The sequence below is a fragment of the Leptonychotes weddellii genome, chromosome 12, assembly GCF_054177405.1.
Source record: "Leptonychotes weddellii isolate Sample4059 chromosome 12, ASM5417740v2, whole genome shotgun sequence".
Classification (NCBI taxonomy): Eukaryota; Metazoa; Chordata; class Mammalia; order Carnivora; family Phocidae; genus Leptonychotes; species Leptonychotes weddellii.
Genome location: NC_138380.1, coordinates 80,219,438 through 80,241,557, shown reverse-complemented (window position 1 = coordinate 80,241,557; position 22,120 = coordinate 80,219,438). Strand labels below are relative to the sequence as shown.

At 44.7% G+C, this 22,120-nt stretch overlaps 1 protein-coding gene and 1 long non-coding RNA gene across 3 annotated transcripts in view; one reads left to right on the top strand and one right to left on the bottom strand.

Annotated features, from left to right (window-relative positions):
- Window positions 1–8,667, top strand: part of LOC115940555 (uncharacterized) — a 17,091-nt gene extending 8,424 nt beyond the window's left edge. The window contains exons 2-3 of the long non-coding RNA XR_004075294.2: window positions 4,794–4,915; window positions 4,990–8,667. This is a non-coding gene — a long non-coding RNA (uncharacterized LOC115940555). The remainder of the gene's footprint in view (window positions 1–4,793; window positions 4,916–4,989) is intronic.
- On the bottom strand, window positions 698–22,120 carry PIK3CG (phosphatidylinositol-4,5-bisphosphate 3-kinase catalytic subunit gamma). 2 transcript variants are annotated; one of them, XM_081800693.1, is made up of 11 exons: window positions 21,972–22,120; window positions 17,635–19,641; window positions 14,636–14,701; window positions 14,304–14,529; window positions 12,744–12,847; window positions 8,976–9,122; window positions 7,117–7,207; window positions 5,787–5,917; window positions 4,692–4,803; window positions 3,315–3,472; window positions 698–2,949 (listed from the first exon to the last, which is right to left on the bottom strand). In XM_081800693.1, exons 2-11 carry the CDS (start codon window positions 19,627–19,629, stop codon window positions 2,920–2,922), a joined length of 3,060 nt encoding a protein of 1,019 aa, XP_081656819.1. In that variant the 5' UTR covers window positions 19,630–19,641; window positions 21,972–22,120; the 3' UTR covers window positions 698–2,919. The 2 variants fall into 2 exon arrangements, with proteins under 2 accessions (XP_081656819.1, XP_081656820.1); XM_081800694.1 differs by lacking the exon at window positions 21,972–22,120 and adding an exon at window positions 21,776–21,951.

Genomic DNA, 22,120 nt, shown 5'->3' with positions numbered 1-22,120 from the left:
TGTTAAGAAAAAAAAAGAAGAAGAAGGTAGCGGGAGGGGAGGAATGAAGCGGGGGAAATCGGAGGGGTGGACGAACCATGAGAGACGATGGACTCTGAAAAACAAACTGAAGGTTCTAGAGGGGAGGGGGGTGGGAGGATGGGTTGGCCTGGTGGTGGGTATTGAGGAGGGCACGTTCTGCATGGAGCACTGGGTGTTGTGCACGAACAATGAATCATGGAACACTTTATCTAGAACTAATGATGTAATGTATGGGAATTAACATAAGAATAAAAAAAAAAAAAAAGAAACATACTCCCAGAGCTTGAAGGACTTTTCATCTCAAAAAAGGAACATAAAACTAAGAAACAGGAAAACTTCTGGAAGGCTTGGTAGTATGTTAAAAAAAAATTGTCACAAGGTCTGAGTCAAATGATGAAAAACCTACTACTCATCTTTGTCAGGCTGAAACTTTAGGAAGCCTGTATATGTATAATTGTATACACACATGGGTATGTGGTCAGCTTTTTTCCTGTTGTGAGTGAGGAGCGTGGGGATAGTATCGGGGCGGGGGGGCAGACAAGGGGGCAGGATGGCGGGGCAAGCAGAGCTTGGACCCCCTCCCCTTGCTCTTTCACCAGAACACCTCTACTTTTTTGTGTTTTGTATACTGCTTGTATATTGCTGTTGTGCTCTCATTTTTTTTTTTTTTTAAAGATTTTATTTATTTATTTGACAGAGAGAGACACAGCGAGAGAGGGAACACAAGCAGGGGGAGTGGGAGAGGGAGAAGCAGGCTTCCCGCTGAGCAGGGAGCCCGATGCGGGTCTCGATTCCAGGACCCTGGGATCATGACCTGAGCCGAAGGCAGACGCTTAACGACTGAGCCACCCAGGCGCCCTGTTGTGCTCTCATTTCTTTTTTTTTTTTAATGATTTTATTTATTTATTCATGAGAGACAGAGAGAGAGAGAGGCAGAGGGAGAAGCAGGCTCCCAAGGAGCAGGAAGCCCGATGCGGGACTCGATCCCAGGACCCTGAGATCATGACCTGAGCCGAAGGCAGACGCTCAACCATCTGAGCCACCCAGGCGCCCTGTGCTCTCATTTCTAAGAGGGCTTCTCAAAAGTATTCAAAGTTCGAAGACCCATTGCCATATACGTGACAACGGAGGCCGTTGGGTATTGGATTTCGACTGTGCTCTAGGCACTGGGATGAGCATCCTACCTATTCTGTTCAGATAATCCTGAAAAATACCACATGAAGGAGGTCTTCCTGTTGCCATTTTTTACAGAAGAGGAATCCAAGGTTCTGAACAGATGAGTACTTTGTATCACATGCAGAGATATTGAGTAGCGAGCCAGGATCAAGCTATTTGCCTGCTCCAAAGCCCATCCTTCAGCCACAATGCTGTTCTGGATCTGGGCTTAAGGCTCAAAGTCCATATATTCACAGATACTTAAACTGCAGGCCTGTACTCTAGAACACAGACACGTAAGTACAGTAAAATTCACGAAGGTGTGTTTTTAGCAGTGCACACTGCCTAGAGGTCACTTTGGTGAGGGAGGTCTCAGCGGTTTGGGAAAGAAGCTTTGGTCACAAAGGACAGAGCAATGGTCCCAGACGGAGAGAATAGTGCAAAGGCTCCCTGCAGAGGGTCGTTGCTTTGGGTCGAAGCTGCCTGGGACAGGGAGCGACCTTTCCTTGGCCTCCCACGTCCAAATCTTCATTAAAGAATATTTTGAAGCTTAACAACGAAGAAGAGTAAAGGGGGAAATACTGCTGGGATTTTAGGGGTGGCATGGGCCCTGTGGGGGTCTACAGGAACAGGAGAGATGGGCAGTCATTCTGGGGAAAACCACTGAGCGAGAGCAAGAGAACACACACAGAGACAGCAGGAAAGCCTGTCGGTGAGGACGGACTCCTGCATTCCCGACTCCCGATGGCATGACTGCTGCTATGCATGAGGCTATGTGGATGAACCCCCTCCTCTGGGAGAGAACTGAGGGTCCCCCTCTTCTTTAAATGGTAAAGTTCTTCAGGTTTTGTTTTTTTTTTGAACCATTTTTCTCTTCCAGGAAGTTGTCAAAATATGTGATTTTTAACTTTAAAGAAAAACAGGACTGAAATGTGTCAAATCCCTGGAAGTAGTCTGAAACCCAGTTGAGTTTACACAGAAACACACACACACACACACCCCAAAAATCCTAAGACCATCTGGCCCCAGAGATCTCAGTTTCTCTGATAACACTCCCGGAACCGTGGGAGGATTAAGTCCTGTAATCAAATCGAAATCAGCCAGGAGAACGAATGAGAACAGACAGCTTTCAAAACAATACACATCTCCCAGTTCCTGTTGCACTGAATTGCAGGGCCCCGGCCACCTCCCAAGGATCACGGGCGACTCAAGAAGAGACTCCGGAAAAAAGATTGGTTTCTGAAACGCTAATTGCAACCCGAAGTGTGCTGAAGAGGCCCTAAGGCTGGGGGACAGGGTGGGGGGGGTCCTTAATGGGGACCCAAGGCGCAGGCGCAGATCAAGTGCTCACTCTTCGCCTCCACCGATCTGTTTCGTGTTTGTAGGGGTTCCATGTAGGTATTGTATGTGGCAATTAGGTAGTAATTTTCAGTTCTATTCGTTCACAGTTATTAAATTTGCAAGTGTGAAAATTTTACTCCTCGGGGGTTTGAAATATTTGGTAGTCAAAAGTGGATGGAGACCAGGAAGGAATGAAAAGGAAAGGAGGACGTGAGCCCCCCGGGGAGATGGGTTGCCCATGTCAGAGCTCGTCGTGTCAGAGCTGGTTTTACCACCTGCAGACATGTTGACAGGGTTTCGAATGAGAGAAGGGACTGTCCTTCACACACGGGAGACAAGTCAAATGGTCCTGCCACCATGCCCTCTGTCGGTAATTTGATAAAGACACACCTGTAGCAAACATCAAGAGAAGCTCCCACCTGCTTGAGCGTCCTGAAAGGAACAGGTAAAATTTGGTTGTCCTCGGCCCTGGCTTGACTAGAGAAAGAAATACTTGGAGGCACTCCTCGGTCAAGCCCCTCTGCGGGACAGGGATCATCCCAGTGTCCTGTATCTGCCTGTCCCACTGATTACGGAATGCTTTCATTTCGCTTGCCATTTGCTTTGAGGTGGGAGGTGACAGAGGAGTGGCATTTTGCACTTGGGGATGGGACGGAGGAAACAGGGAGGACTGAGGGTGTCTGCCAGAGAGGGTGGGCAGCAAAGCCTCAGTGGAGCCGGAGGTGGGGGGGCTCCTGTGCCCGGTAGGCGCCCTCTGGTTGGTGTTCCCGGAGGCCAGGAAGCAGGAGGCCAATTACCTGAAATTTCTGGAAGTACGGGCTTGTCTTCTTTCCAGAAGTTCCCATCACAAACAGGAAGTCTGGGGTTAACACAAACGGCACTCTCTCTTTATTAATGCCCAGGAAACTTTTGTAATTCCCAAGAATGTGTCCAAAGTCAATATGAAATAGGTTTCCTTCGGAGAAGAAAATGTCTGACATCATTATAGTGGCCCAATCACTTGTAACAACACTTTGGTTTGTTTATTTCCTGAAATATTTTTTTTAAGATGCCTGAAAATGAGCTATCTTGGGTGAGAGAGCTATTTTTACCCTGTTTCATCAGCTTGTGATATTTTTCAGCTTAGCAGGTGTGTGTAGTGTAACCACAAAGCACTCTTTGAACCAAGTGTGTTTTTGATATCCTTCTGGTGTTCTTTAAATGACAGCCAAATGCCATTAAAAGAAAATTCTCGACTCGTCTCAGAATTATTCTTAGAACTGTTAAGTCCAGACGCTCTGGCTAATCTGTCACCATTATGCCCGGGACTCTCTTACGCCCTTTATGTGACTCAGGATACACGGATGGTTGGCGCTGCTTGGGGGAAGGGCACTCACATTTTACTTTTGAGTGGCGCCATAGAAATAAACCTTTTGAATCCCCTTTGACTCCATTTCCACCACCGTCACTATTACCACCATGATTACCATCATCTCCTGTTTAGATAGCCCATATCACACGTATGGTCCATAAATACGTGGCGTCTTTTGCTTCTCACAGAGAGTAAGCAATTCATCCCAGTCTGGTGCTTTCTCCAGGCTCTACTCTTCAGTTGGTCCAGAGTTCTTAGAGAAACCTTTCTTGGCACGGTAGCCAGTACTGACCACTGTCGGGGCGGTCAGTGAACTAGTGACGAGGGGTAGGTTAGGAAGGCAGAGCGTTTCAGATGTAAGGACATCTGGGAGTCCTTGTCGTCACTTCCCTGCCGCGTCGGACGCCACTGACCACACCCGCCTTCACCAGCTTCTGGTATACGCCCCTACCCAACTTTCTAGCTGCTCTCTGGCTTTTCCTTGTGAAGTCTCATTTTTGGCATCTTCTTCCATTATTCTCTCCCGGGTCCTCTCTCGGGTGATCACAGCGTCTATGTCCCTGCCCAGTAATGACTTCTAGATGTGTGCTCCCACCTTGAACCCTGTGTAAATATCACTCTGTGCAGAGGGAAGGGGAAAGGGGGGTTAGTACTAGTTCAGTGGGGCAGTGTTTGAGTTGGGGAAGGTGAGAAAGTTCTGGGGGATGGTGGTGAAGGCGGCGTGGCAATGTGAGCATTTAAAGCTATTTACACTTAAAACCAAAGTGGTACATTTTGTTATATATATTTTACCACAGTAAAAAACAATAATAAATAAACTCACCTGTCTCTGTGATCATAATATTGTCGTTGTGCCTGTCGCCTATTCCAAGAACAAAGGTAGCCACACAGTAGCCAGCGCAGGAATAAACAAATCTCTCCACAGCTGCCTGAAACTAATTAGAAGGCGTCCGAATATCAGTTGTGTTCTAACTACAAAGAACAGCCCAAGTCAAGTACAGACGACTTCCAAAAAGGCACCGTCTGGGAACCATTTTCAGAGAGCAGGTGGGTTGTGCCTGATTTCATTCACGTTCTATCTATTGGGTGCCGACTTTCTCATCGTTCTCCTTATGTTTTAGGTGAAGAGTCAGTGACTCACAAGGGCAGGCGGAGGAAACAAAAGTCAAAGAGCAACAGTTGATCAAAGGGTTCATTTCCACTCCACGCATCGCTTGCCGACAACGCCACAGAACCCATAATTGTTTCTCCTTCATCAGTGAACATGTTTTGCTTGTGACCGCTTCAAGTATGCACAGGTTCACAAATCCACATGTATAGCAGGCTAATAAATGCTGCTAATTATATTTCCTCCCCAAAAGGCTGCTAACCATGCAAATGAGAAGTGCTAATCCTGTGCGGCAGAACTTGAAACGACAGCCAAACAGCCCAAGCACGCAGCTTGAAGGATGCAGCATATGTCCTTCAGAAGGATGCTGGAACTGACATTTGCCGCATCCATAATTCACCGTTTAGATGGGGGGGGGCAGTTAATTAGCAATTTGCTGATAGGATAGGTGGCATTTCCCAGGTAGGGAGGTACACGGTGACTACATTTTTCTACTGAACAACAAAAATGGACTGTCCTAAAAAGTACCAACACATTATTTCATAGAGCCAAATTTTATGCAAAGCATGCCTGATCATCAAAGGAGAAACAAATGCTCACAGCATTCTGAACGGAGCGCCTGCGTTTTACACAGATCTGCCGTGTCCCCCAGGAAGGCACTTAAAACCCCCGCGGCCTCACAAGGAAAAGGTTTCACCCAACATCAGGAGGCATGACACGGGTAGATCCTTTGAAAACGTGAACCCGTCACTGCTACATAAATGACGAGCGTGTAAGGAGCCTTTGGCACTGGGAAAAGCAGGAGCTCACCTTTTCTTCAATAGGGCATTTTTCTTTGAGCCAGTGATTCAGGACCTCATCTTTGAATGCGCCCGTGTTGCCCACTGTGCTTTGCTGTATTTTAGCAATTGTCGTGGCATCTTTCACGATCTCGATCATGCCTATGGGAGGAGGCACAGAATCTGATGTAAATTGGGGCCTCGTGCCTGACCCAGAGGGTGAATGGCTGTGTCACTGTTGATGGGAGGGGGCTGTTGTCCAGGTTTGTGCTGTTGGTTTTCTTAGGAGGGAGAGAAAGAAGAGGAGGATGGAGGAAGTTTGGTGGGACATGCTTTCAGTATCCCTGAATGAAAATATGAAAGGTTGGTTGTTTTTTTTTTTTTTAAGATTTTATTTATTTGTGAGAGAGAGAATGAGAGACAGAGAGCATGAGAGGGAGGAGGGGAGGGTCAGAGGGAGAAGCAGACTCCCTGCTGAGCAGGGAGCCTGAAGTGGGACTCGATCCCGGGACCATGACCTGAGCCGAAGGCAGTCGCTTAACCAACTGAGCCACCCAGGCGCCCCGAAAGGTTGGTTTTAAAAGGTAGTAAGTAGGGGCGCCTGGGTGGCTCAGTCATTAAGCGTCTGCCTTCAGCTCAGGTCATGATCACAGGGTCCTGGGATTGAGCCCCACATCAGGTTCCCTGTTCCACGGGGAGCCTTCTTCTCTCTCTCCGACCCCCCCGCCCCCCGCTTGTGTTCCCTCTCTCACTGTGTCTCTCTCTGTGAAATAAATAAAAATATTAAAGAAAAAGTAGTAAGTAAAAGCATGTATGTGCTGAGCGTAGGTGCTTGGCAAACTGTGCCTTTTCCTTTTTTTAATCAAAGGGTCAAATGGAAGTGGTTTTATACAGTTCTCAGATCAGAAGCTCAAATAAAAATATCTGTGGTGGAAACAAAAATGTTAAATGTCTATAAAAGCACCTGAGAGTCGAGTATATAATCGCTTCAATAATGTGAATTCTAAGATATTGAAATAAGTGACAGATCTTACCATCTATTTTTAAATGTTATTTGTGAGAGAGAAGTTTAATGTGCAGTGAAACAAGCTACAGTTTAGACGTGGAGAAGTAGAGAGGAGGGAATGAGTTCTTACTAAAATCATTGCCATGTATAGTCACAGGATTGGAATCCCACATTTGTATATTTTCAACAGATCCACATTGAATCGAGAGACACATGCACCAGCCTTGGAACACTGCCTTCCTTTTTATATGGATTATGTTTGTAATTTTCCAGGTATTAAATGCTTGCACTAAAGGGCTTAGGATCCTTTAAAGCGAGCTGAGCAGTACATTCATCTCCCGAGGTGACCACATACCTATTTTGTCCCCAGTTGAAATGCAACCATATGGCAGGAGGCACAGATCCAAAGATTCAGTCTCCCAAATGGATTCCATGATTCGTAGAATCTAGACATTGGACACAAAAAAATGTTTCCATTAGAAATACATATTTAATGTATTTTTCTTCTCCTTTAAAAAACCCGACAATCTTAACTGGAAACGTGAAATATGTACGTTAACGTACACTCTGTAAGTAACAGCTGTACTTTATTTATCAGTGGGGTGCTCTGAAGTTCCCATTCCGTGGGAGCCTCTTAAGTTTGGTCCCTGAGATGTACTCTGGGGAAGAAGATGAATGGACTTAGTGTGGGGAGAGGTGGTAATCACGTTTCAGCTGTTCAGAGGTTCCACTCCAGTTATGCGTATTTTATCACCACAACAAAAAATGTTCCACTCTGACGTTCTTATGAGTTTTCACCCATAAGGCACTCTTGGGTTAACCCAAGGCAACACTAACAGTGATGAGAATGCTGGCTACTTTACTGAGTCTGTTTTATGTCGATCCTTTGCATTTACCCTATCCTGTGAGTAGGATTATCATTCCCATTCTGCAGGTGGAGAGACTAAGGCTTCATGAGCTTTTGTAACTTGCCCTCACCTGCCAAGAAGTGTGCCTCAGCATCAAAACAAGTACATAAAAGGCAAGTGCAAACCTCCCTGCAAAGTGAGAGGAAGGACACAGTGATGCACAGTGATGCTTTGCATTTCTGAAGCTCTTGTCTTTGGATAATTCAAAGGAGTCTACAGATTTATGGGAAATGCCATAAACCTTCAAAAGGTTTGAAGGATTTCTTTTTCTTTCTTTCTTTTTAATACTTCTGGGACAATACACGTAGGATTCTTGAAAAGAGAGCAAAAGGTATTATTGTTTCCGTATTAGAAATAAGTACAAGCAGAAATGGAAAGAATGGAAAACACGACCAGTTTTTAAATAGGCCACATTTAAATCAATGAGGTTTGCCTATTTTATTTTATTTTTTTTTTTAAGATTTTTATTTATTTGACAGAGAGAGACACAGCAAGAGAGGGAACACAAGCAGGGGGACTGGGAGAGGGAGAAGCAGGCGGAGCAGGGAGCCTTATGCGGGGCTCGATCCCAGGACCTGGGATCATGATCTGAGCCGAAGGCAGATGCTTAACGACTGAGCCACCCAGGCGCCCCAAGGCTTGCCTATTTTAAATAAACCACACAAAAGATGAGCAATTATGTTACTTCTACAGTGGTGAGCTGGAATATGGAGATTTACTACACCAGTTTGCAAAGCTAAAGTTGATCCAGAAATGTTAGAGAATACGGAAGATGACGAACATTGATTACCATCCACCTTCTGCTCTAGTAATCCATTCACTCTTTCTACTTAACTGCACGATTTCTGAAATCACCTGCCTGTTCATCTTCTCTCTCCTTCCTGTCAAATCCTTCACTTGAGTTTGTGGATATGGATGTATATCAAAGTGATGTATCTAAGGAGAGCACCTGTGGGTGCACAGCTATGTCTATAAATCCAAATAAAGTGGATGCCAGGGGGCCAAATACGTCTATATTTTATGTTACTAGGAATGGGGTGTGTACAAGAGGGGTTAGGGGAGGGAGACCTATCTGGCTGTGCATCTTCTCACGGACAGACAGAACTGGGATGCTCACTAATTGCACATCTCATAGTCCACAGCCACGCTCCCCCCCGTGAAGACTCTCTGTTACGGAATCTTTGATCACCGTGTGTGGACAGAGTAGGAGAATGGGAACAGAATCCGTAGGAGACATTTTTTTTCGGTCTGACATGGAATTATTTTTTCAGGTAATTGAACAAAAAATTCCTTAACGGTAGCATACCTGTAAAATCAGCATGTCTTGGCGCAGATCGTCACCATGTTTAAAGATAATTCCAATCGTTTCATTGGATAGGGCTGTAGGATCAGCACATTTAAACTCAAGCCACAGGGGCTTTTTCTTGGAGGCCATCACTTTACATTTTTCAATCTGTAAGGAAACGGTCACATGGCTCCTACATATAATGAATGCATAATGCGGAGACACAAATCCTCTTGCAAAGCATCACTACAAACAACCGGTACAAAGTCCTAGCTGGAAAATGATGTTTAATGATTTGGGTGAAAATACACAAAGTGTTCCTACCAAATCTGGAAATGCTCTATGAGAGCAAGTCACAACACCCAAAAGCCAGGCTTCTCAAACTGTGTTCCGGGGAAACCTAAGAGTCTGTGGAGGTGCCAAGAGGCAATGTGCCTCTGAAACAAATAATACATTATATGTTAAAAAAAAAAAAAAAGGAAGAAGAAGAAGATAGCAGGGAGGGGAAGAATGAAGGGGGGGAATCGGAGGGGGAGACGAACCATGAGAGACGATGGACTCTGAAAAACAAACTGAGGGTTCTAGAGGGGAGGGGGGTGGGGGTATGGGTTAGCCTGGTGATGGGTATTGGGGAGGGCACGTTCTGCATGGAGCACTGGGTGTTATACGCAAACAATGAATCATGGAACACTACATCAGAAACTAACGATGTAATGTATGGTGATTAACACAATAAAAAAATTTAAAAAAAAAAAGAGGCAATGGCAGATCCCATCCTCGGCACACCCCCCTCCTACAGGGCCCTGGTACGCCCACATGCCTGTTAATACAGAGCAACTCTGACGTTTATCCAAGCTCAACACATGCTAGTAGACAAAACATAAAGAAAACCATACCAAGGTCCATCATAATCAGTTTGCTAGAAACCACAGTGCTAAAAAGAAAATCCTAAAAGCAGCCTGGGGAAAAAAGACATGTACAGAAATCCAAGATAAGAATGACAGGAGACTAATTGTCAGAAAATAGGCAGACCAGAAGAAAATGCTACTGAAAGGGAGAAAAAAAATCACCCTAGAATTTGATATCCAGGGGAAACATCTTTCAAAAATGAAGGTGGAATAAAAAGGTTTCTCAGACAAACAACAGCTGAAAGAATTTCTAGCCAGAAGACTTGCACTATAAGAAATATTTAAGGCTGAAGGAAAAGGATGCCAGATGGACACACAAACTGATACAAAGAAATAAAGAGTTCCAAATGTGTTAAGTGTGTGGGTAAATATAAAGAATGTTTGGGGCACCTGGGTGGCTCAGTCGTTAAGCGTCTGCCCTCGGCTCAGGTCATGATCCCAGGGTACTGGGATCGAGTCCCACATCGGGCTCCCTGCTCCACGGGAGGCCTGCTTCTCCCTCTCCCACTCCCCCTGCTTGTGTTCCTTCTCTCGCGCTCTGTCTCTGTCAAATAAATAAATAAAATCTTTTTTTTTTTTAAAGATTTTATTTATTTATTTGAGAGAGAGAGAATGAGAGACAGAGAGCATGAGAGGGAGGAGGGTCAGAGGGAGAAGCAGACTCCCTGCCGAGCAGGGAGCCCGATGCGGGACTCGATCCAGGGACTCCGGGATCATGACCTGAGCCGAAGGCAGTCGCTTAACCACCTGAGCCACCCAGGCGCCCTAAATAAATAAAATCTTAAAAAAAATGTTTAATCTCTTAAATCTGCTAAATCTATTCTTAACTGTTTAAAGCAATATAATGATGATTATTATTATTGGGTTTATAACATATGTGGGAGTTACAGGCATGATAAAAATCGTACAAAGGATGGGAGGAGGGTAATGGAAGTATACAGTTGTAAGATTCTTATGCAAACATGAAGTGGTTTATCATCTGAATGTAACCCAGAGCATGTGGTATTGATGTAAGGATATCTATCTATTTTATTTAGAAGGTTAATTTATTTAGTTTAGAGTGAGCGAGAGGAGGGACAGAGGAAGAGGGAGAGAGAGAATCCCAGGCTCCCCACTGAGTGCAGAGCTCAATGTGGGTCTTGATCTCACGACCCAGAGATCATGACCTGAGCCAAAATCAAGAGTCGGAAGCTCAACCAATTAAGGCACCTGGACGCCCCAAGACTAGATATTTAGATCAATGAAGTGCACTAGAGAATCTTGATATAGACTCACTCACATATATGGTCAGTTGATACCTGACAAAAGTGCCAAGGTATTTCAACAGGAAAAGGTTAGTCTTCAACAGATGGTGCCAGAAAAGTTGGATATTCAATTCTAAAAAACCCACACCTGATCTCATTGTACACAAAAATTAACTCAAAATGGATCAAGGACTTACATATAAAAGTGAAAACCATAAAACTTCTAGGAAAAGTATTTGTCGCATTGAATGAGGCAGTATTCCTCAACTTTGGCACTGTTGACATTTTGGGCTAGATCATTTATTGTTGTTGGGGGGCTGTTCTGTGCATTGTAGGATATTTAGTAGCATCCCTGGTCTCTACCCACTAGATGTCAGTAGCATTGTCCCAGTTGTGACAATAAAAAATAGCTCCGGACATTACCACGTGTGTGTGTGTGTGTGTGTGTGTGTATTGGGGGGTGTCACCCCTGGGTGAGAATTACTGGATAAAGCAAATGTATTGTAGGACACACACAAAAAACAAACTATAAAAAAAATGATAAGTTGGGCTTAATCAAAATTAAGCCCTCTGCTCTTTGAAATACACTACTAAGAAAATGAAAAGGCAAGCCATGGACTGGTATTTGTAAAATGTATACCTGAGAAAGCATAAAGGATTTGTATCCAGAATATAAAAATAACTCAAAAATAAGAAGGCAACCCACATTAAAAATGAATGAAAGATGAGAACAGAAACTTCTCAAAAAAAAAAAAGCACATGAGAAGATACTCAACATCATTAGAGATACGCAAGTAAAAGCAACAGTGAGAAACCACTTCGCCACTGGAATGGCTAAAATTAAAGATTGGTAATAGTGTTGATGAGGATGTGGGACAGTTGGAACTCACGTACACTGCTGGTGGGAATATAAAATGGTACAGTCACTTTGGAAAAACAGTTTGGCAGTGTCTTATAAAATTATACATACATGTACCATGACTCCATTAGCTCGCTGTTAATTATTTACTCAAAAGGTGAATGGAAGACAAATAGTAGTATATCCACATAGGGGAATACCACTCAGTCATTAAAAAAAAAGGAACAGCCTGCTGACACACACAGCGACGTGGATGGATCTCAAAAGCACTATGCTAAGGAAAAGAATCCAGATACAAAAACCACATACCGTATGACTCCATTTCATGAAATTCTAGGAGAAGCACAATGACGTGACAGAGGGAGATCTGTTGTCCAGGATGGGGGATGGAAGGAGGGAAGGACTAATTGCAAAGCACATGAAAGAAATGTGCCTTTCCTATGACATCTCCTTGGAAATGTTCTCTATCCTGGTTGTGGTGGTGGTTATATGATTTGTCAAAACTCATTGCACTGTATACTTAGAATGAACAAATTTTATTGTACGTGAATGATTCATTAAGAGAGCTGATTTAAAACCAAGTGGTTGGGAGATTGCCTGGTGTGGAGGCTTTGAGCAGCTAGCGCTTAAGAGAAATCCTGGATAGGAGCCCTCTCGGGGACTTTCCAGCTTCTCTGTCTCTCTATACACATTAGCCTTGACCCACGGGGCCCTGTAAAGCACGCACAGACAGCTCCAAGACACAAAGACCACCTGGAGACCTCAGGGTGATACCTACCACTAATGCTCCTGCCTTCAGTCCAGGGTCATACGGCACTCTAAAGCTTTTTGGGAGATTCGAATTCTGCAGGTTTTCGAGCTTTTGCTTAAGTTGTGAAATAACTGTAATTGTCGAAAGCACACAAAAGTTACGTGAGTTCGAGAAGTCACCGACATTATCTAGAACATTTCCTGAGGTCACATTTCTTCATAACATTCCATCCATTTGGTGTGGAGCAGGGGGTAGGGTTCTGTCTTTGAGGAACTAACGTAAGAGGTGGCATGATAAGTCAGGCTTACTGTAAGCAATACAACCATGACGCATGAGACAGCAGAGGATAGAAGTGTGGGGGTGCGTTGTGTCCGTGGAATCCCAAGCCAGTCAGGTAGGGGAGGGAATTTTGAGGGTAAGGCTAAGGAATGAACACTGTAGTTATCATTCCAATGTGAAACTCTCAACTGCCAATGTGGTTTGGGGAACAGACATTTAAAGACCGTATTAAATGCCATTCGGTTAGGGTTCTGTAAATTCTTTTCAAGAGAGGAAGTTAGGTTATGTGAAGACAACATGATAACCTCAAAATTCAAGAGTTCTTCAGAATTCTAAATTCTAAGGCAAAATATGTAGGTTAAAAATGACTTCCTGGATACCATACTGGAGGCCAGGACAAGTGTTTCCCTTTCTTATATACAAAGCAAATAAAAGTAAGATGATTATTACCATTATTATTTTTTAGGAGAGCGCACTATGGGTGTATTGGAAAAGAAAGGGAAAAAGTGGAAATTCAGAATATTTAAATGTTTAAAATACTGGCTGAGTATGTTAGAGTGTGTCCATTAGGGGCCATAGTGCTGGGTCTAGGTATACAAAAATGAATAAGAAATATCCCCTAGTTTCAAGGCTCATGCAGTTTACCAGACCAGAAAGACATGTTAATAACTATAATTTAATACAGTATCAACCCAAACCTATGGGAATACAGAGAAAGAGTGATTAATTTTCCTAGGGGCAGGGGCAGGAGCAGGATTTCTTAGGGATAAGAAGATCATATTGGAAATGACTTCAGAGAGGAGGTATCTACGTATGTATACAAGTACACTGACATATATAAATATAAATATATATATATATAAAAATATACCTACACACCAATTTTAATTAGCTTCTCAATAATTCATTTCTTTAAAAGACTGAAAATTTGAAAATTACACACATATATTGAAAGGGAGGAAACAGGTAAATATTTGCAAAGATCTAATCTTTGTGTACCTGCATGCAATTGTTCTTAATACATCTTACATCGGCATAATGCTTTTTTAATTTTTCAAAGAGTTTAATGACTATTATCATAAATTCATCATTAGCACGTATATGTGTATAGTTCAAAAAAATATGAATGTGTAAAAGGAGAGCTTTAAATTTGCTTACTCCACAGAGACAGAGGATTAAAAAATGTGTCCTTGGGGCTCCCTTTCGGAAGGTGCGACTTGCCTTCCTGAAGGAGAAGAATCACAGGGATGATGGCATTTGGAAATGAAGGCCTTTGGAAAGGGAACCCCGAGAACACAGCCACTGTACCTTGGGAACTGACATCATACTTTTCAGCAGAGAGCGATTTAATATCAATGGTGACCTTCTGCAGCATCTCGATCACTTGAACTTGTTGGGTGAAGTCGTGTAGCATGGCCGTGCCGCAGCCCCTCAAATAGGCTTCCAGGATCACGGCAAACCTCTGCTGATGGTGCCTGGACTGGGCTATCTCGCTTCTCAAGAACCAAAACAAGAAATGACCAATTCTTTTGTTCTGAGGGTGGGAACGAGAAGGATGAAATTATTGCGACTCATGCCCTGGCAGTCAATTCTCGCTAACTTTTGAAATGCCCCACTATGATCAAGGTGGAAGGACTTACTCTTAAGCCTCGCTTCAGCAGAAATCGGGCCAGGGCGCTGTCATGATATGGTTCAAATTTCACAGCCTGAGGGAAGAACACATGGGCACTTGTAGGATTGCATTCTGTGTTAAAAGGGAATGGAGGGGAAATGGTCTGCCTTCCTGGGTCTTTCAGGGCGAGGGTGATGAGAATCTTACCAGTCACTCAAGTCAACCCCTTCTTTTCGAGGACACTTGGGGCCAGAGTGAATCACTTGCTTAGGGCCTGGGATTAGAAGCCAGAACCCTTGACTCACCGTTATGTGCTTTTGATAATTTCAAAGGTGAAGCGGTAAGGCTTTAGCTCCCATTAAGGGCTTACTTGATTTACTGGAAGGACAGACAGGACACACGGGGCTGGCTATAACAAATCCACAAAAGTGGAATGTAAAAGAGGTTGTTGGAAAGAAAATGGACAGCGGAGACAATAGTACATATAAGGAGAAAAGTATTTGTTAGATGTGAAGATCCTAAATATCCTATCGCTCCCCTTTTGCTCAAGCTGTTTGTTTGGCATCTCACTGTCAAGTCATCAAGCTGCCTCACGGGCCCTTCCTGCAAGTAAATAGCAGGCCTGGACTATCCACACAGAGTGATCACTACCCCCTGCCATGTTGCAGTGTAGACAGAGCTTTTTGTCTGAAAAGTCTCTGATTTTAGATGCTCCTTCAGGTTTCGTAGTTTTCACATGCCTTGGCTATCACAGAGATATTGACTCGGGTGGCAGACAGCTCTATGACTGAAGGAAAAGCACCAATAAAGTGGAAAAAATAATTAAGAATGGTGGGTGTATGAATATTTGTTGTATCATTCTCTGTATTTACAGTAAGTCTGCAATAGCTCATCATTTTAACAGCTGCAAGACTAGCAAATAAGATGCGTACAAAAAGTTAGAGGGTGGGTATCATGTGTATGCATAACGAGAGGCTTAACATGAAATTAGAAATACTCTTAGAGAGTATTCCTTTACAAATAGAAGTGGCCTATCTTTTTTTCCCCAAGGAACCAAAGAAATTCCCATTCCACTTTATGTTTGCAGGCTTGTGGGATTCTTGGTACAATTTCCAGTTCTACTCTGGTTTTCCAGTTTGGAAATGATCAAGACTGAGTGATAATCTCTCTCTTATCCCCATGCCGTCAAAGATGCTTCTCATGGGTGTGGGCCAGTAGGTGTCTGTAGCTGCCGTGAAGGTCTGAATTCTGAAAATGTGGTTATTTAGCCACGGTACTGACTTCAGAATCAGTTGTAAGTTTCTACCCCGAACGTGAGTCTTTTCAACCTTATTTGTGTTTCACTTCTGTAAACACAATGCAGATCTCAACCAGGAGACCATTTTCATCAGGAATGAGTCATTCCGCCATATCTGAAAATGTCTCAAATAGTTTTACAAATGACGACTCTTTCTCAAATTTACGACCACAAATTCAATGTTAGTGTTACTTATTAGACCTCTTTCATTTAAAACAGTTCCAAGAAGAATGCTATTCATTTTCCAATTCTGCAAAATTGACTTGTGAAAATGACAATGAAAAATAATTCATCAGTGAATTAAATTTCATTAATTATCATTTGTGTTATGTCAGTATCTGAATTAAGCGGCAGAGAAAAATATTAGGTACATTTAATAGATGAAAGCAAAGGTCGAGTGTCATGTTTCAAGTATCTGCCTAATGAGAAGGTGAAGATTCAGAGTTGAAGTTGAGAATATCCAAAATGCTCCTCAGAAAACTCCGGGGCCTTCCTCTAACGATAGCAATGATTTGGCCATTTAGTCTCTAACCCTTAGCCCGGGCTCTCGGGTCAAACGTCACTTACTCAAAACTGTCCCTGGTTTCCTCCAGCTAAATTAAGTATCCCCAGGACTCCTGCCTATTTTCTCACAATACTCTGCAGTTTTCCCCCAAAGCATGTGCACAATTTAGTATTAAATATCTGTTTGTATGTGTATGCATTTGCTGTCAATCTCCTCCACTGCACCGCAAGCTATAAGGGGGCAGGCGGGCAGAGACTGGCTCGCTTGTGATCACCACTCTGTATCTAGCATCCAGAACGGGGGAAACACTCAGTACGTGTTGTTGAATTAATAAAGGGACATGGCTGCACTCTAAAATAAACATTTCTCTTCCAATTCCTTTACTTCCTCTTCCTCCTTAAGCAGCACAATACCACCTGAGAACTACTGTGGTGTGTCGAACCATGCCTCCTTTTTTCCAACTTCCTAGGTAAACTGTAGTCAAATCGCTGAGCCCCTCTGGACTACAGGGAAAGATGTGAGAACCCCGAGTGGAAATCCTGGACCAGACCTGTCTGATGAGAGGGGCTTTCGAGGTGCCACCCAGAGAGGAGATGTTATTTGATGGATGGTGATGAGTGTGATCAGAGAGGCTGACCTTTTTTCTCTAGGACACACTATCCTGACACGGGATTGATGCAGGATATTGGAGGCAGTGAAAAGAGTAAGGCTTGGAGTCAGACCTCCTGGTTTGGATTTCTGGTCTGATTCTTTCCCAATATGTGACCTGAAGCACACTACTTAGACTCTCCGTGCCCCTGTGTCCTTACACATAAAATGCAAATGTTAATTTGACCTCCATCATAGTTGTTGGGAGAGTTCAATGTGAGAATACAAGAAAAGCATGCAAATCACTTGGAGCCTCAGAGTCTGGGCACAAGGGAGCATTCAATAAATCGGATCTGTCACTCATACAGTAAATGAGAACAAAGTACTCCTGTAGGGCCAGTTTTCCTAAAAAGCAAAATTACTTAGGTCTTCAAAATGCTTATTGGCAACCCCTCCAAGAGAGTAAAAAAGTAAATGGGACAGTTCACTATTTTTTGACATGGCTTCATCAGATCTACTGTGACTGATTGTGACGCTAGGGACAAAGGGCATTTGATGACAACTGGATGGGGTGCCCACATACACCCAAATAAACCCTTTGAGGAGAGTGCTCTGTGGAGCATAGCAGCATCCCTACCTGGACCAGCTGTAGCAGGTAATGCAGGACATCGTCATCCTCCAAGCTCTCCAGTTTCTGAACTGCGATGGCTCTTACGTTTTCATCGGAAAAGTTGCAGTCCAGGAGTTGCATCGTTAAACCAACATCCAAAGCACTTTGGTCCCAGACCTCCCGTCTGGCTAACAGTTGGTATGTTTTGGCTACAATTTCTTGCTGTCCCCATTTTACGGAGCTAAACAGCTTAGGATAGGCCTTTGGATGCTTAAGACTTTCATATCTAAAATGCCAGAGCAATTCTTTGTCCTCTGCGGTGAGAGGGTTAAGTGGATCAGTGGCTATGATTGCTTCCAGTTGCTTCCGAAGCTGGTTGGGCATTTCCGCTCGCACCCGGTCCCCTTCGGGGTCAGGGGTGGGCCGATGCTTAGGCAAGGCGATTGGGTGACAGTAGTTGTCCAGAAGAATGGAGATGGACATGGAGTTCTCCTTGTCTGGGTTGGTTGCTGACGTGAGCTTGTCCGCACTGAAGCTCCCTTGGTCCTCCCCCTTTCCCGAGATCTGCCACATGTGGAGCACATACTCCCCGTGGCGCAGCAGGAACCGGTGGTCTATCAGCAGCAGGTTCACGTAATAGAGAAGCTGAGCTTTGCCTTTGGACTCGGAACCGGGAGTCTCTGCAGAGGCCTTGCCAGACAGTGCTGGAGCTTTGCTGCAGTAGATCTGGAGGTTCAGTAGAGCCCCTCTGGGTAAGTCTTTGATTTTGATACTGAACTCAAGCCACACATTCCAGAGCACCTCCTCCGTGAAGGGTTTGGGGCTGGTTCTCCTCTGGCAAAGGACCTGCTGCCCGTGCTGGATGTTTGCCTCCACAAAAACCGTGAGGTCGGCGTTCCGGGGCAGGACAGGGATATCAATGCCTCTGATTTTGACCCTGAACTTCCGGTCGCAGTCCCACAGGGACACGGTGAACACGCTCTCGTGGTCCTTCCCGTGGATGGTCAGCTGCTCGTGGTAGCCAGTGACTCCCGTGCAGTCGTCCACCAGTGGCCATTCTTCTTTCCTCACCTCGTCCAGGGCTGGGTCTGGAGGCGAGTCCAGCACCAGGTGAATCTCCTCTCCGTTCTTGAGGCAATGCCTCACCCACTGGAAGTTTTTGATGGGCGTTTCACCTACCAGGTACTCGTCCCGGCCGCAGACGCGCAGCACAAAATCCTGTTCGCTTTGGCTCTCGGGGATATCCATCAGAGACTTCTTCTTGGCCATCTTGGTGAAGAAGCTCTGGAGGATGGTGCCTGGGGTGTCGTCGGCCGAGACCTTGATGGTCTGGCTGGTGGTGCTGCGGTGAATGATGATGAAGATGCAGTTGTTGGTGATCTTCTTCAGCAGATACTCCGGGAGGGGCTTGGAGGTCACCCACGGGTGCATGGCGTAGAGCTTGGGGTCGCGGCCGGCCACCTCGACCATGCGCGGGGTGACCAGGCGGCGGCGCGTGAACTCGAGCTCGTTGTCGTGCACGTTGCTGACATCGGTGACGTCGTAGCCGATCAGGGCGGTGAGCTGCCGCTGGAAGGCCAGCGTCTCCTCGGAGGGCGCGTGCCGCGGCACCACGTGGATCTGGCCCGGGCTGCGGTGCAGCACCTGCCAGTAGCGCAGGCAGTCCAGGGTCTGCACCACCTGGTGCTTGTCGTAGATCTCGTACCACTGGCCCTTCTTCTGGTAGAGCAGGAGGAAGTGGTCCGGGCCGAGCCGGTGGTAGAAGTCCGCCGCCGCGCTCGTCTCCAGCGCGCGCAGCCACACCTGGGCCTTCATCTGCTCCACGTTGCCGTGGCCGGCCACGTGCAGCAGCGCCGTCTCGGGGGTCTTGCTGTTGCGCTGGCTGGTGGGCAGCACGAACTCGATGGGGATGAGCTCCATGGAGGACAGGCTGGCCGCGGAGCTGCGCGGCTTCATCCTCCGGCGCCGGCGGCCGTTGTCCTCTCTCAGAACCACGGGCTGTTCATAATGCTCCAGCTCCATGCCCGACGTGACCTGGGAGCGCAGACACAGGGAAGGCACTTTCTGTTTACATTTTTCCACGAGGTGGCAGAAGGAGAAGGGCGAGGAATGGCAATGATGTGCGCACGAAGATACGGGGGGTTTTGGAATCGGGGCCCATGAATCCTGATCCCGCCACTTAGCACCTGGCTGCCTTGAGCTAGTTAAATGATCTCTGCGTCTGTTTCCCACCTGTCAGTTGGGGTTAGGAATACCTCAGAGGGTGGAGGTGAGGATTAGATAAGGTAATATCCTTGTTCAGTATGGGCGATAGGTATATGGGAGTTCATTTATTGTGTACTTTCATTACGTCTGAAAATTTAATTAAAAAGAGAGAGATGTAAAGCACTCATCTCGCACGGTCCCTGACATGTTACAATGGCTCCAGGTGGTAATTGTTGTTCTTAAGCATACTGAAATGGATAGAGGAGTAAAATCATCCACTTAAAGGGCTGAATTCTAATTTACAAGGCGCAGTGTGAGATGCTGAAACCCCCCACTTTGAAAACAGGCCTTTGACTTGTTTCACCTTTGTTCAGTCTGACACTTCTCCTTGGGATCCAGACACCTCACCCAACCACGCTGCACATTCTCGATTTTCAAGCTGTCTCGATCAGGTATCTACTCCCTAGCCAACTTCCTGTCTGTCTTTTTCTTTTCATTTTTTTCCTTTCTAGTTAGGAAAGGTAGTAATTTCATTGATAATATTCAAAACCATCAGAATGGGTGAAGCTGCAAAGCAAGAACATTTGCAGGTATTTAAGTTTTTGAATTGTGAAATGTGTTTGCTCCATTAAAGCAGTATCTTAGGAGAGTCCCCCAAGGCTGTGCTCTTCTGGTAGGAATGTTCAGATGTTTAATTTTGCACCAATTCATTCCATCTGCTCTGCCTTCCATAGTGGAGAAGCCACAGGATGGAAGGAAGGATTTCTGGACTCCAGTGACCTGCTATTTGGACCCCAAGAGATAATTTAACTTCTTTTTTGCCCTCATATTTTCATCTCTATAATGAGAATTCACAAATTTATTCTCATCAGTTCACTCTTTTCCTAAATCTTTAATAAGTACCTACCCTTCACAAAACATTTCAGTATAAATGTGACAGAATGCAATAGGAAACACTTCAAATAAATACTGAAAATATTAAAATTGAAATACAAAGGAGGGTTTTGATTTTCATACTTAGTATCATGGCATTGTAAGTTATATTCTTTTTTTTTTTTTTTTAAAGATTTTATTTATTTATTTGACAGAGAGAGAGACAGCGAGAGCAGGAACACAAGAGGGGGAGTGGGAGAGGGAGAAGCAGGCTTCCTGCCGAGCAGGGAGCCTGATGTGGGACTCGATCCCAGGACCCTGGGATCATGACCTGAGCCGAAGGCAGACGCTTAACAACTGAGCCACCCAGGCGCCCGTAAGTTATATTCTAAATAAGAATCAAATATCAAAACAAAAATTAATGTTTCAGAAAATATCATTTACTCTCTTAAATGACTAATGTTAGTGAGACTCATAACTGCTTATTTCCTTAAGAAATAGCAGACCATTTGATATATACCAAAAAGGAGAGTTTGATTAAACCATAAGCAAGACAAGTTTCATTAGATCCAAACTTCTATTCAAATCTTGACCTCAATTTACTTTTAAAGTCAACATTCCCTCTCTTCAAATATGATGAAGTTATATTTAGTAGAGACATGAAATCAACTGTCCCAAAGGACTACCTCTTGCAGCTTTTAATTCACTGTTTGCTCTGTGGCTACATTATAGATTAACTGCCAAAGAAGAGAACCATAAGATACATTTATATTGACACCAAGTTGAAATAAAATAGGTCCAAGTTGAGGCAAAAGACAAATACACAGCAATCACTTCTGCCTCTGCGATACCAAACAATCTCACAAGATACAAAACGCAGAAGAAAACGGACTGGCTAAATACTCACTGCTCTCCTTCATGGCTGAGGCTACGAAGCTCTCTTCTCTTAAGAGAAGGCGTCAGAAACACCGTTAGGCACGGTAGGCACTAAGCATGCACTTGTAAGAGCGTGAAGCCCGGTTGGCACAAGCCCCTTGCCCTCCCCCTTCCTCCCAAACAAAAACAAAACAACAAAAAAGGACAGATGCACCTGCAAAAGGTTTTGCCAGAGCCTTGCGGATATCCACACGTCTAGGTTGGACTAGACAATGACAAGGAGACATTCAGTGGTGGTATCATCTCAAGAACCGACAGCCGTTCCAGATAAAAATATTCTAGCCGAGACGGAAGTGTCACTAGTCCGAGTCAGACCCAACAAAAGGGCAAAAAATAGAAGGAAGTAATACCTGATAAAGCAGCGGAGGTGATGATGCTGAAGGATCATTTGTTTAATTTTCGAAAACAAAACAAATTCGAATCTACCCAGTGTGCCTCTAAACTCTTCCGCTTTTCTGGGTCTCCCTGCATATCCAGATGCAGAGGAAGTGTTGCAGTT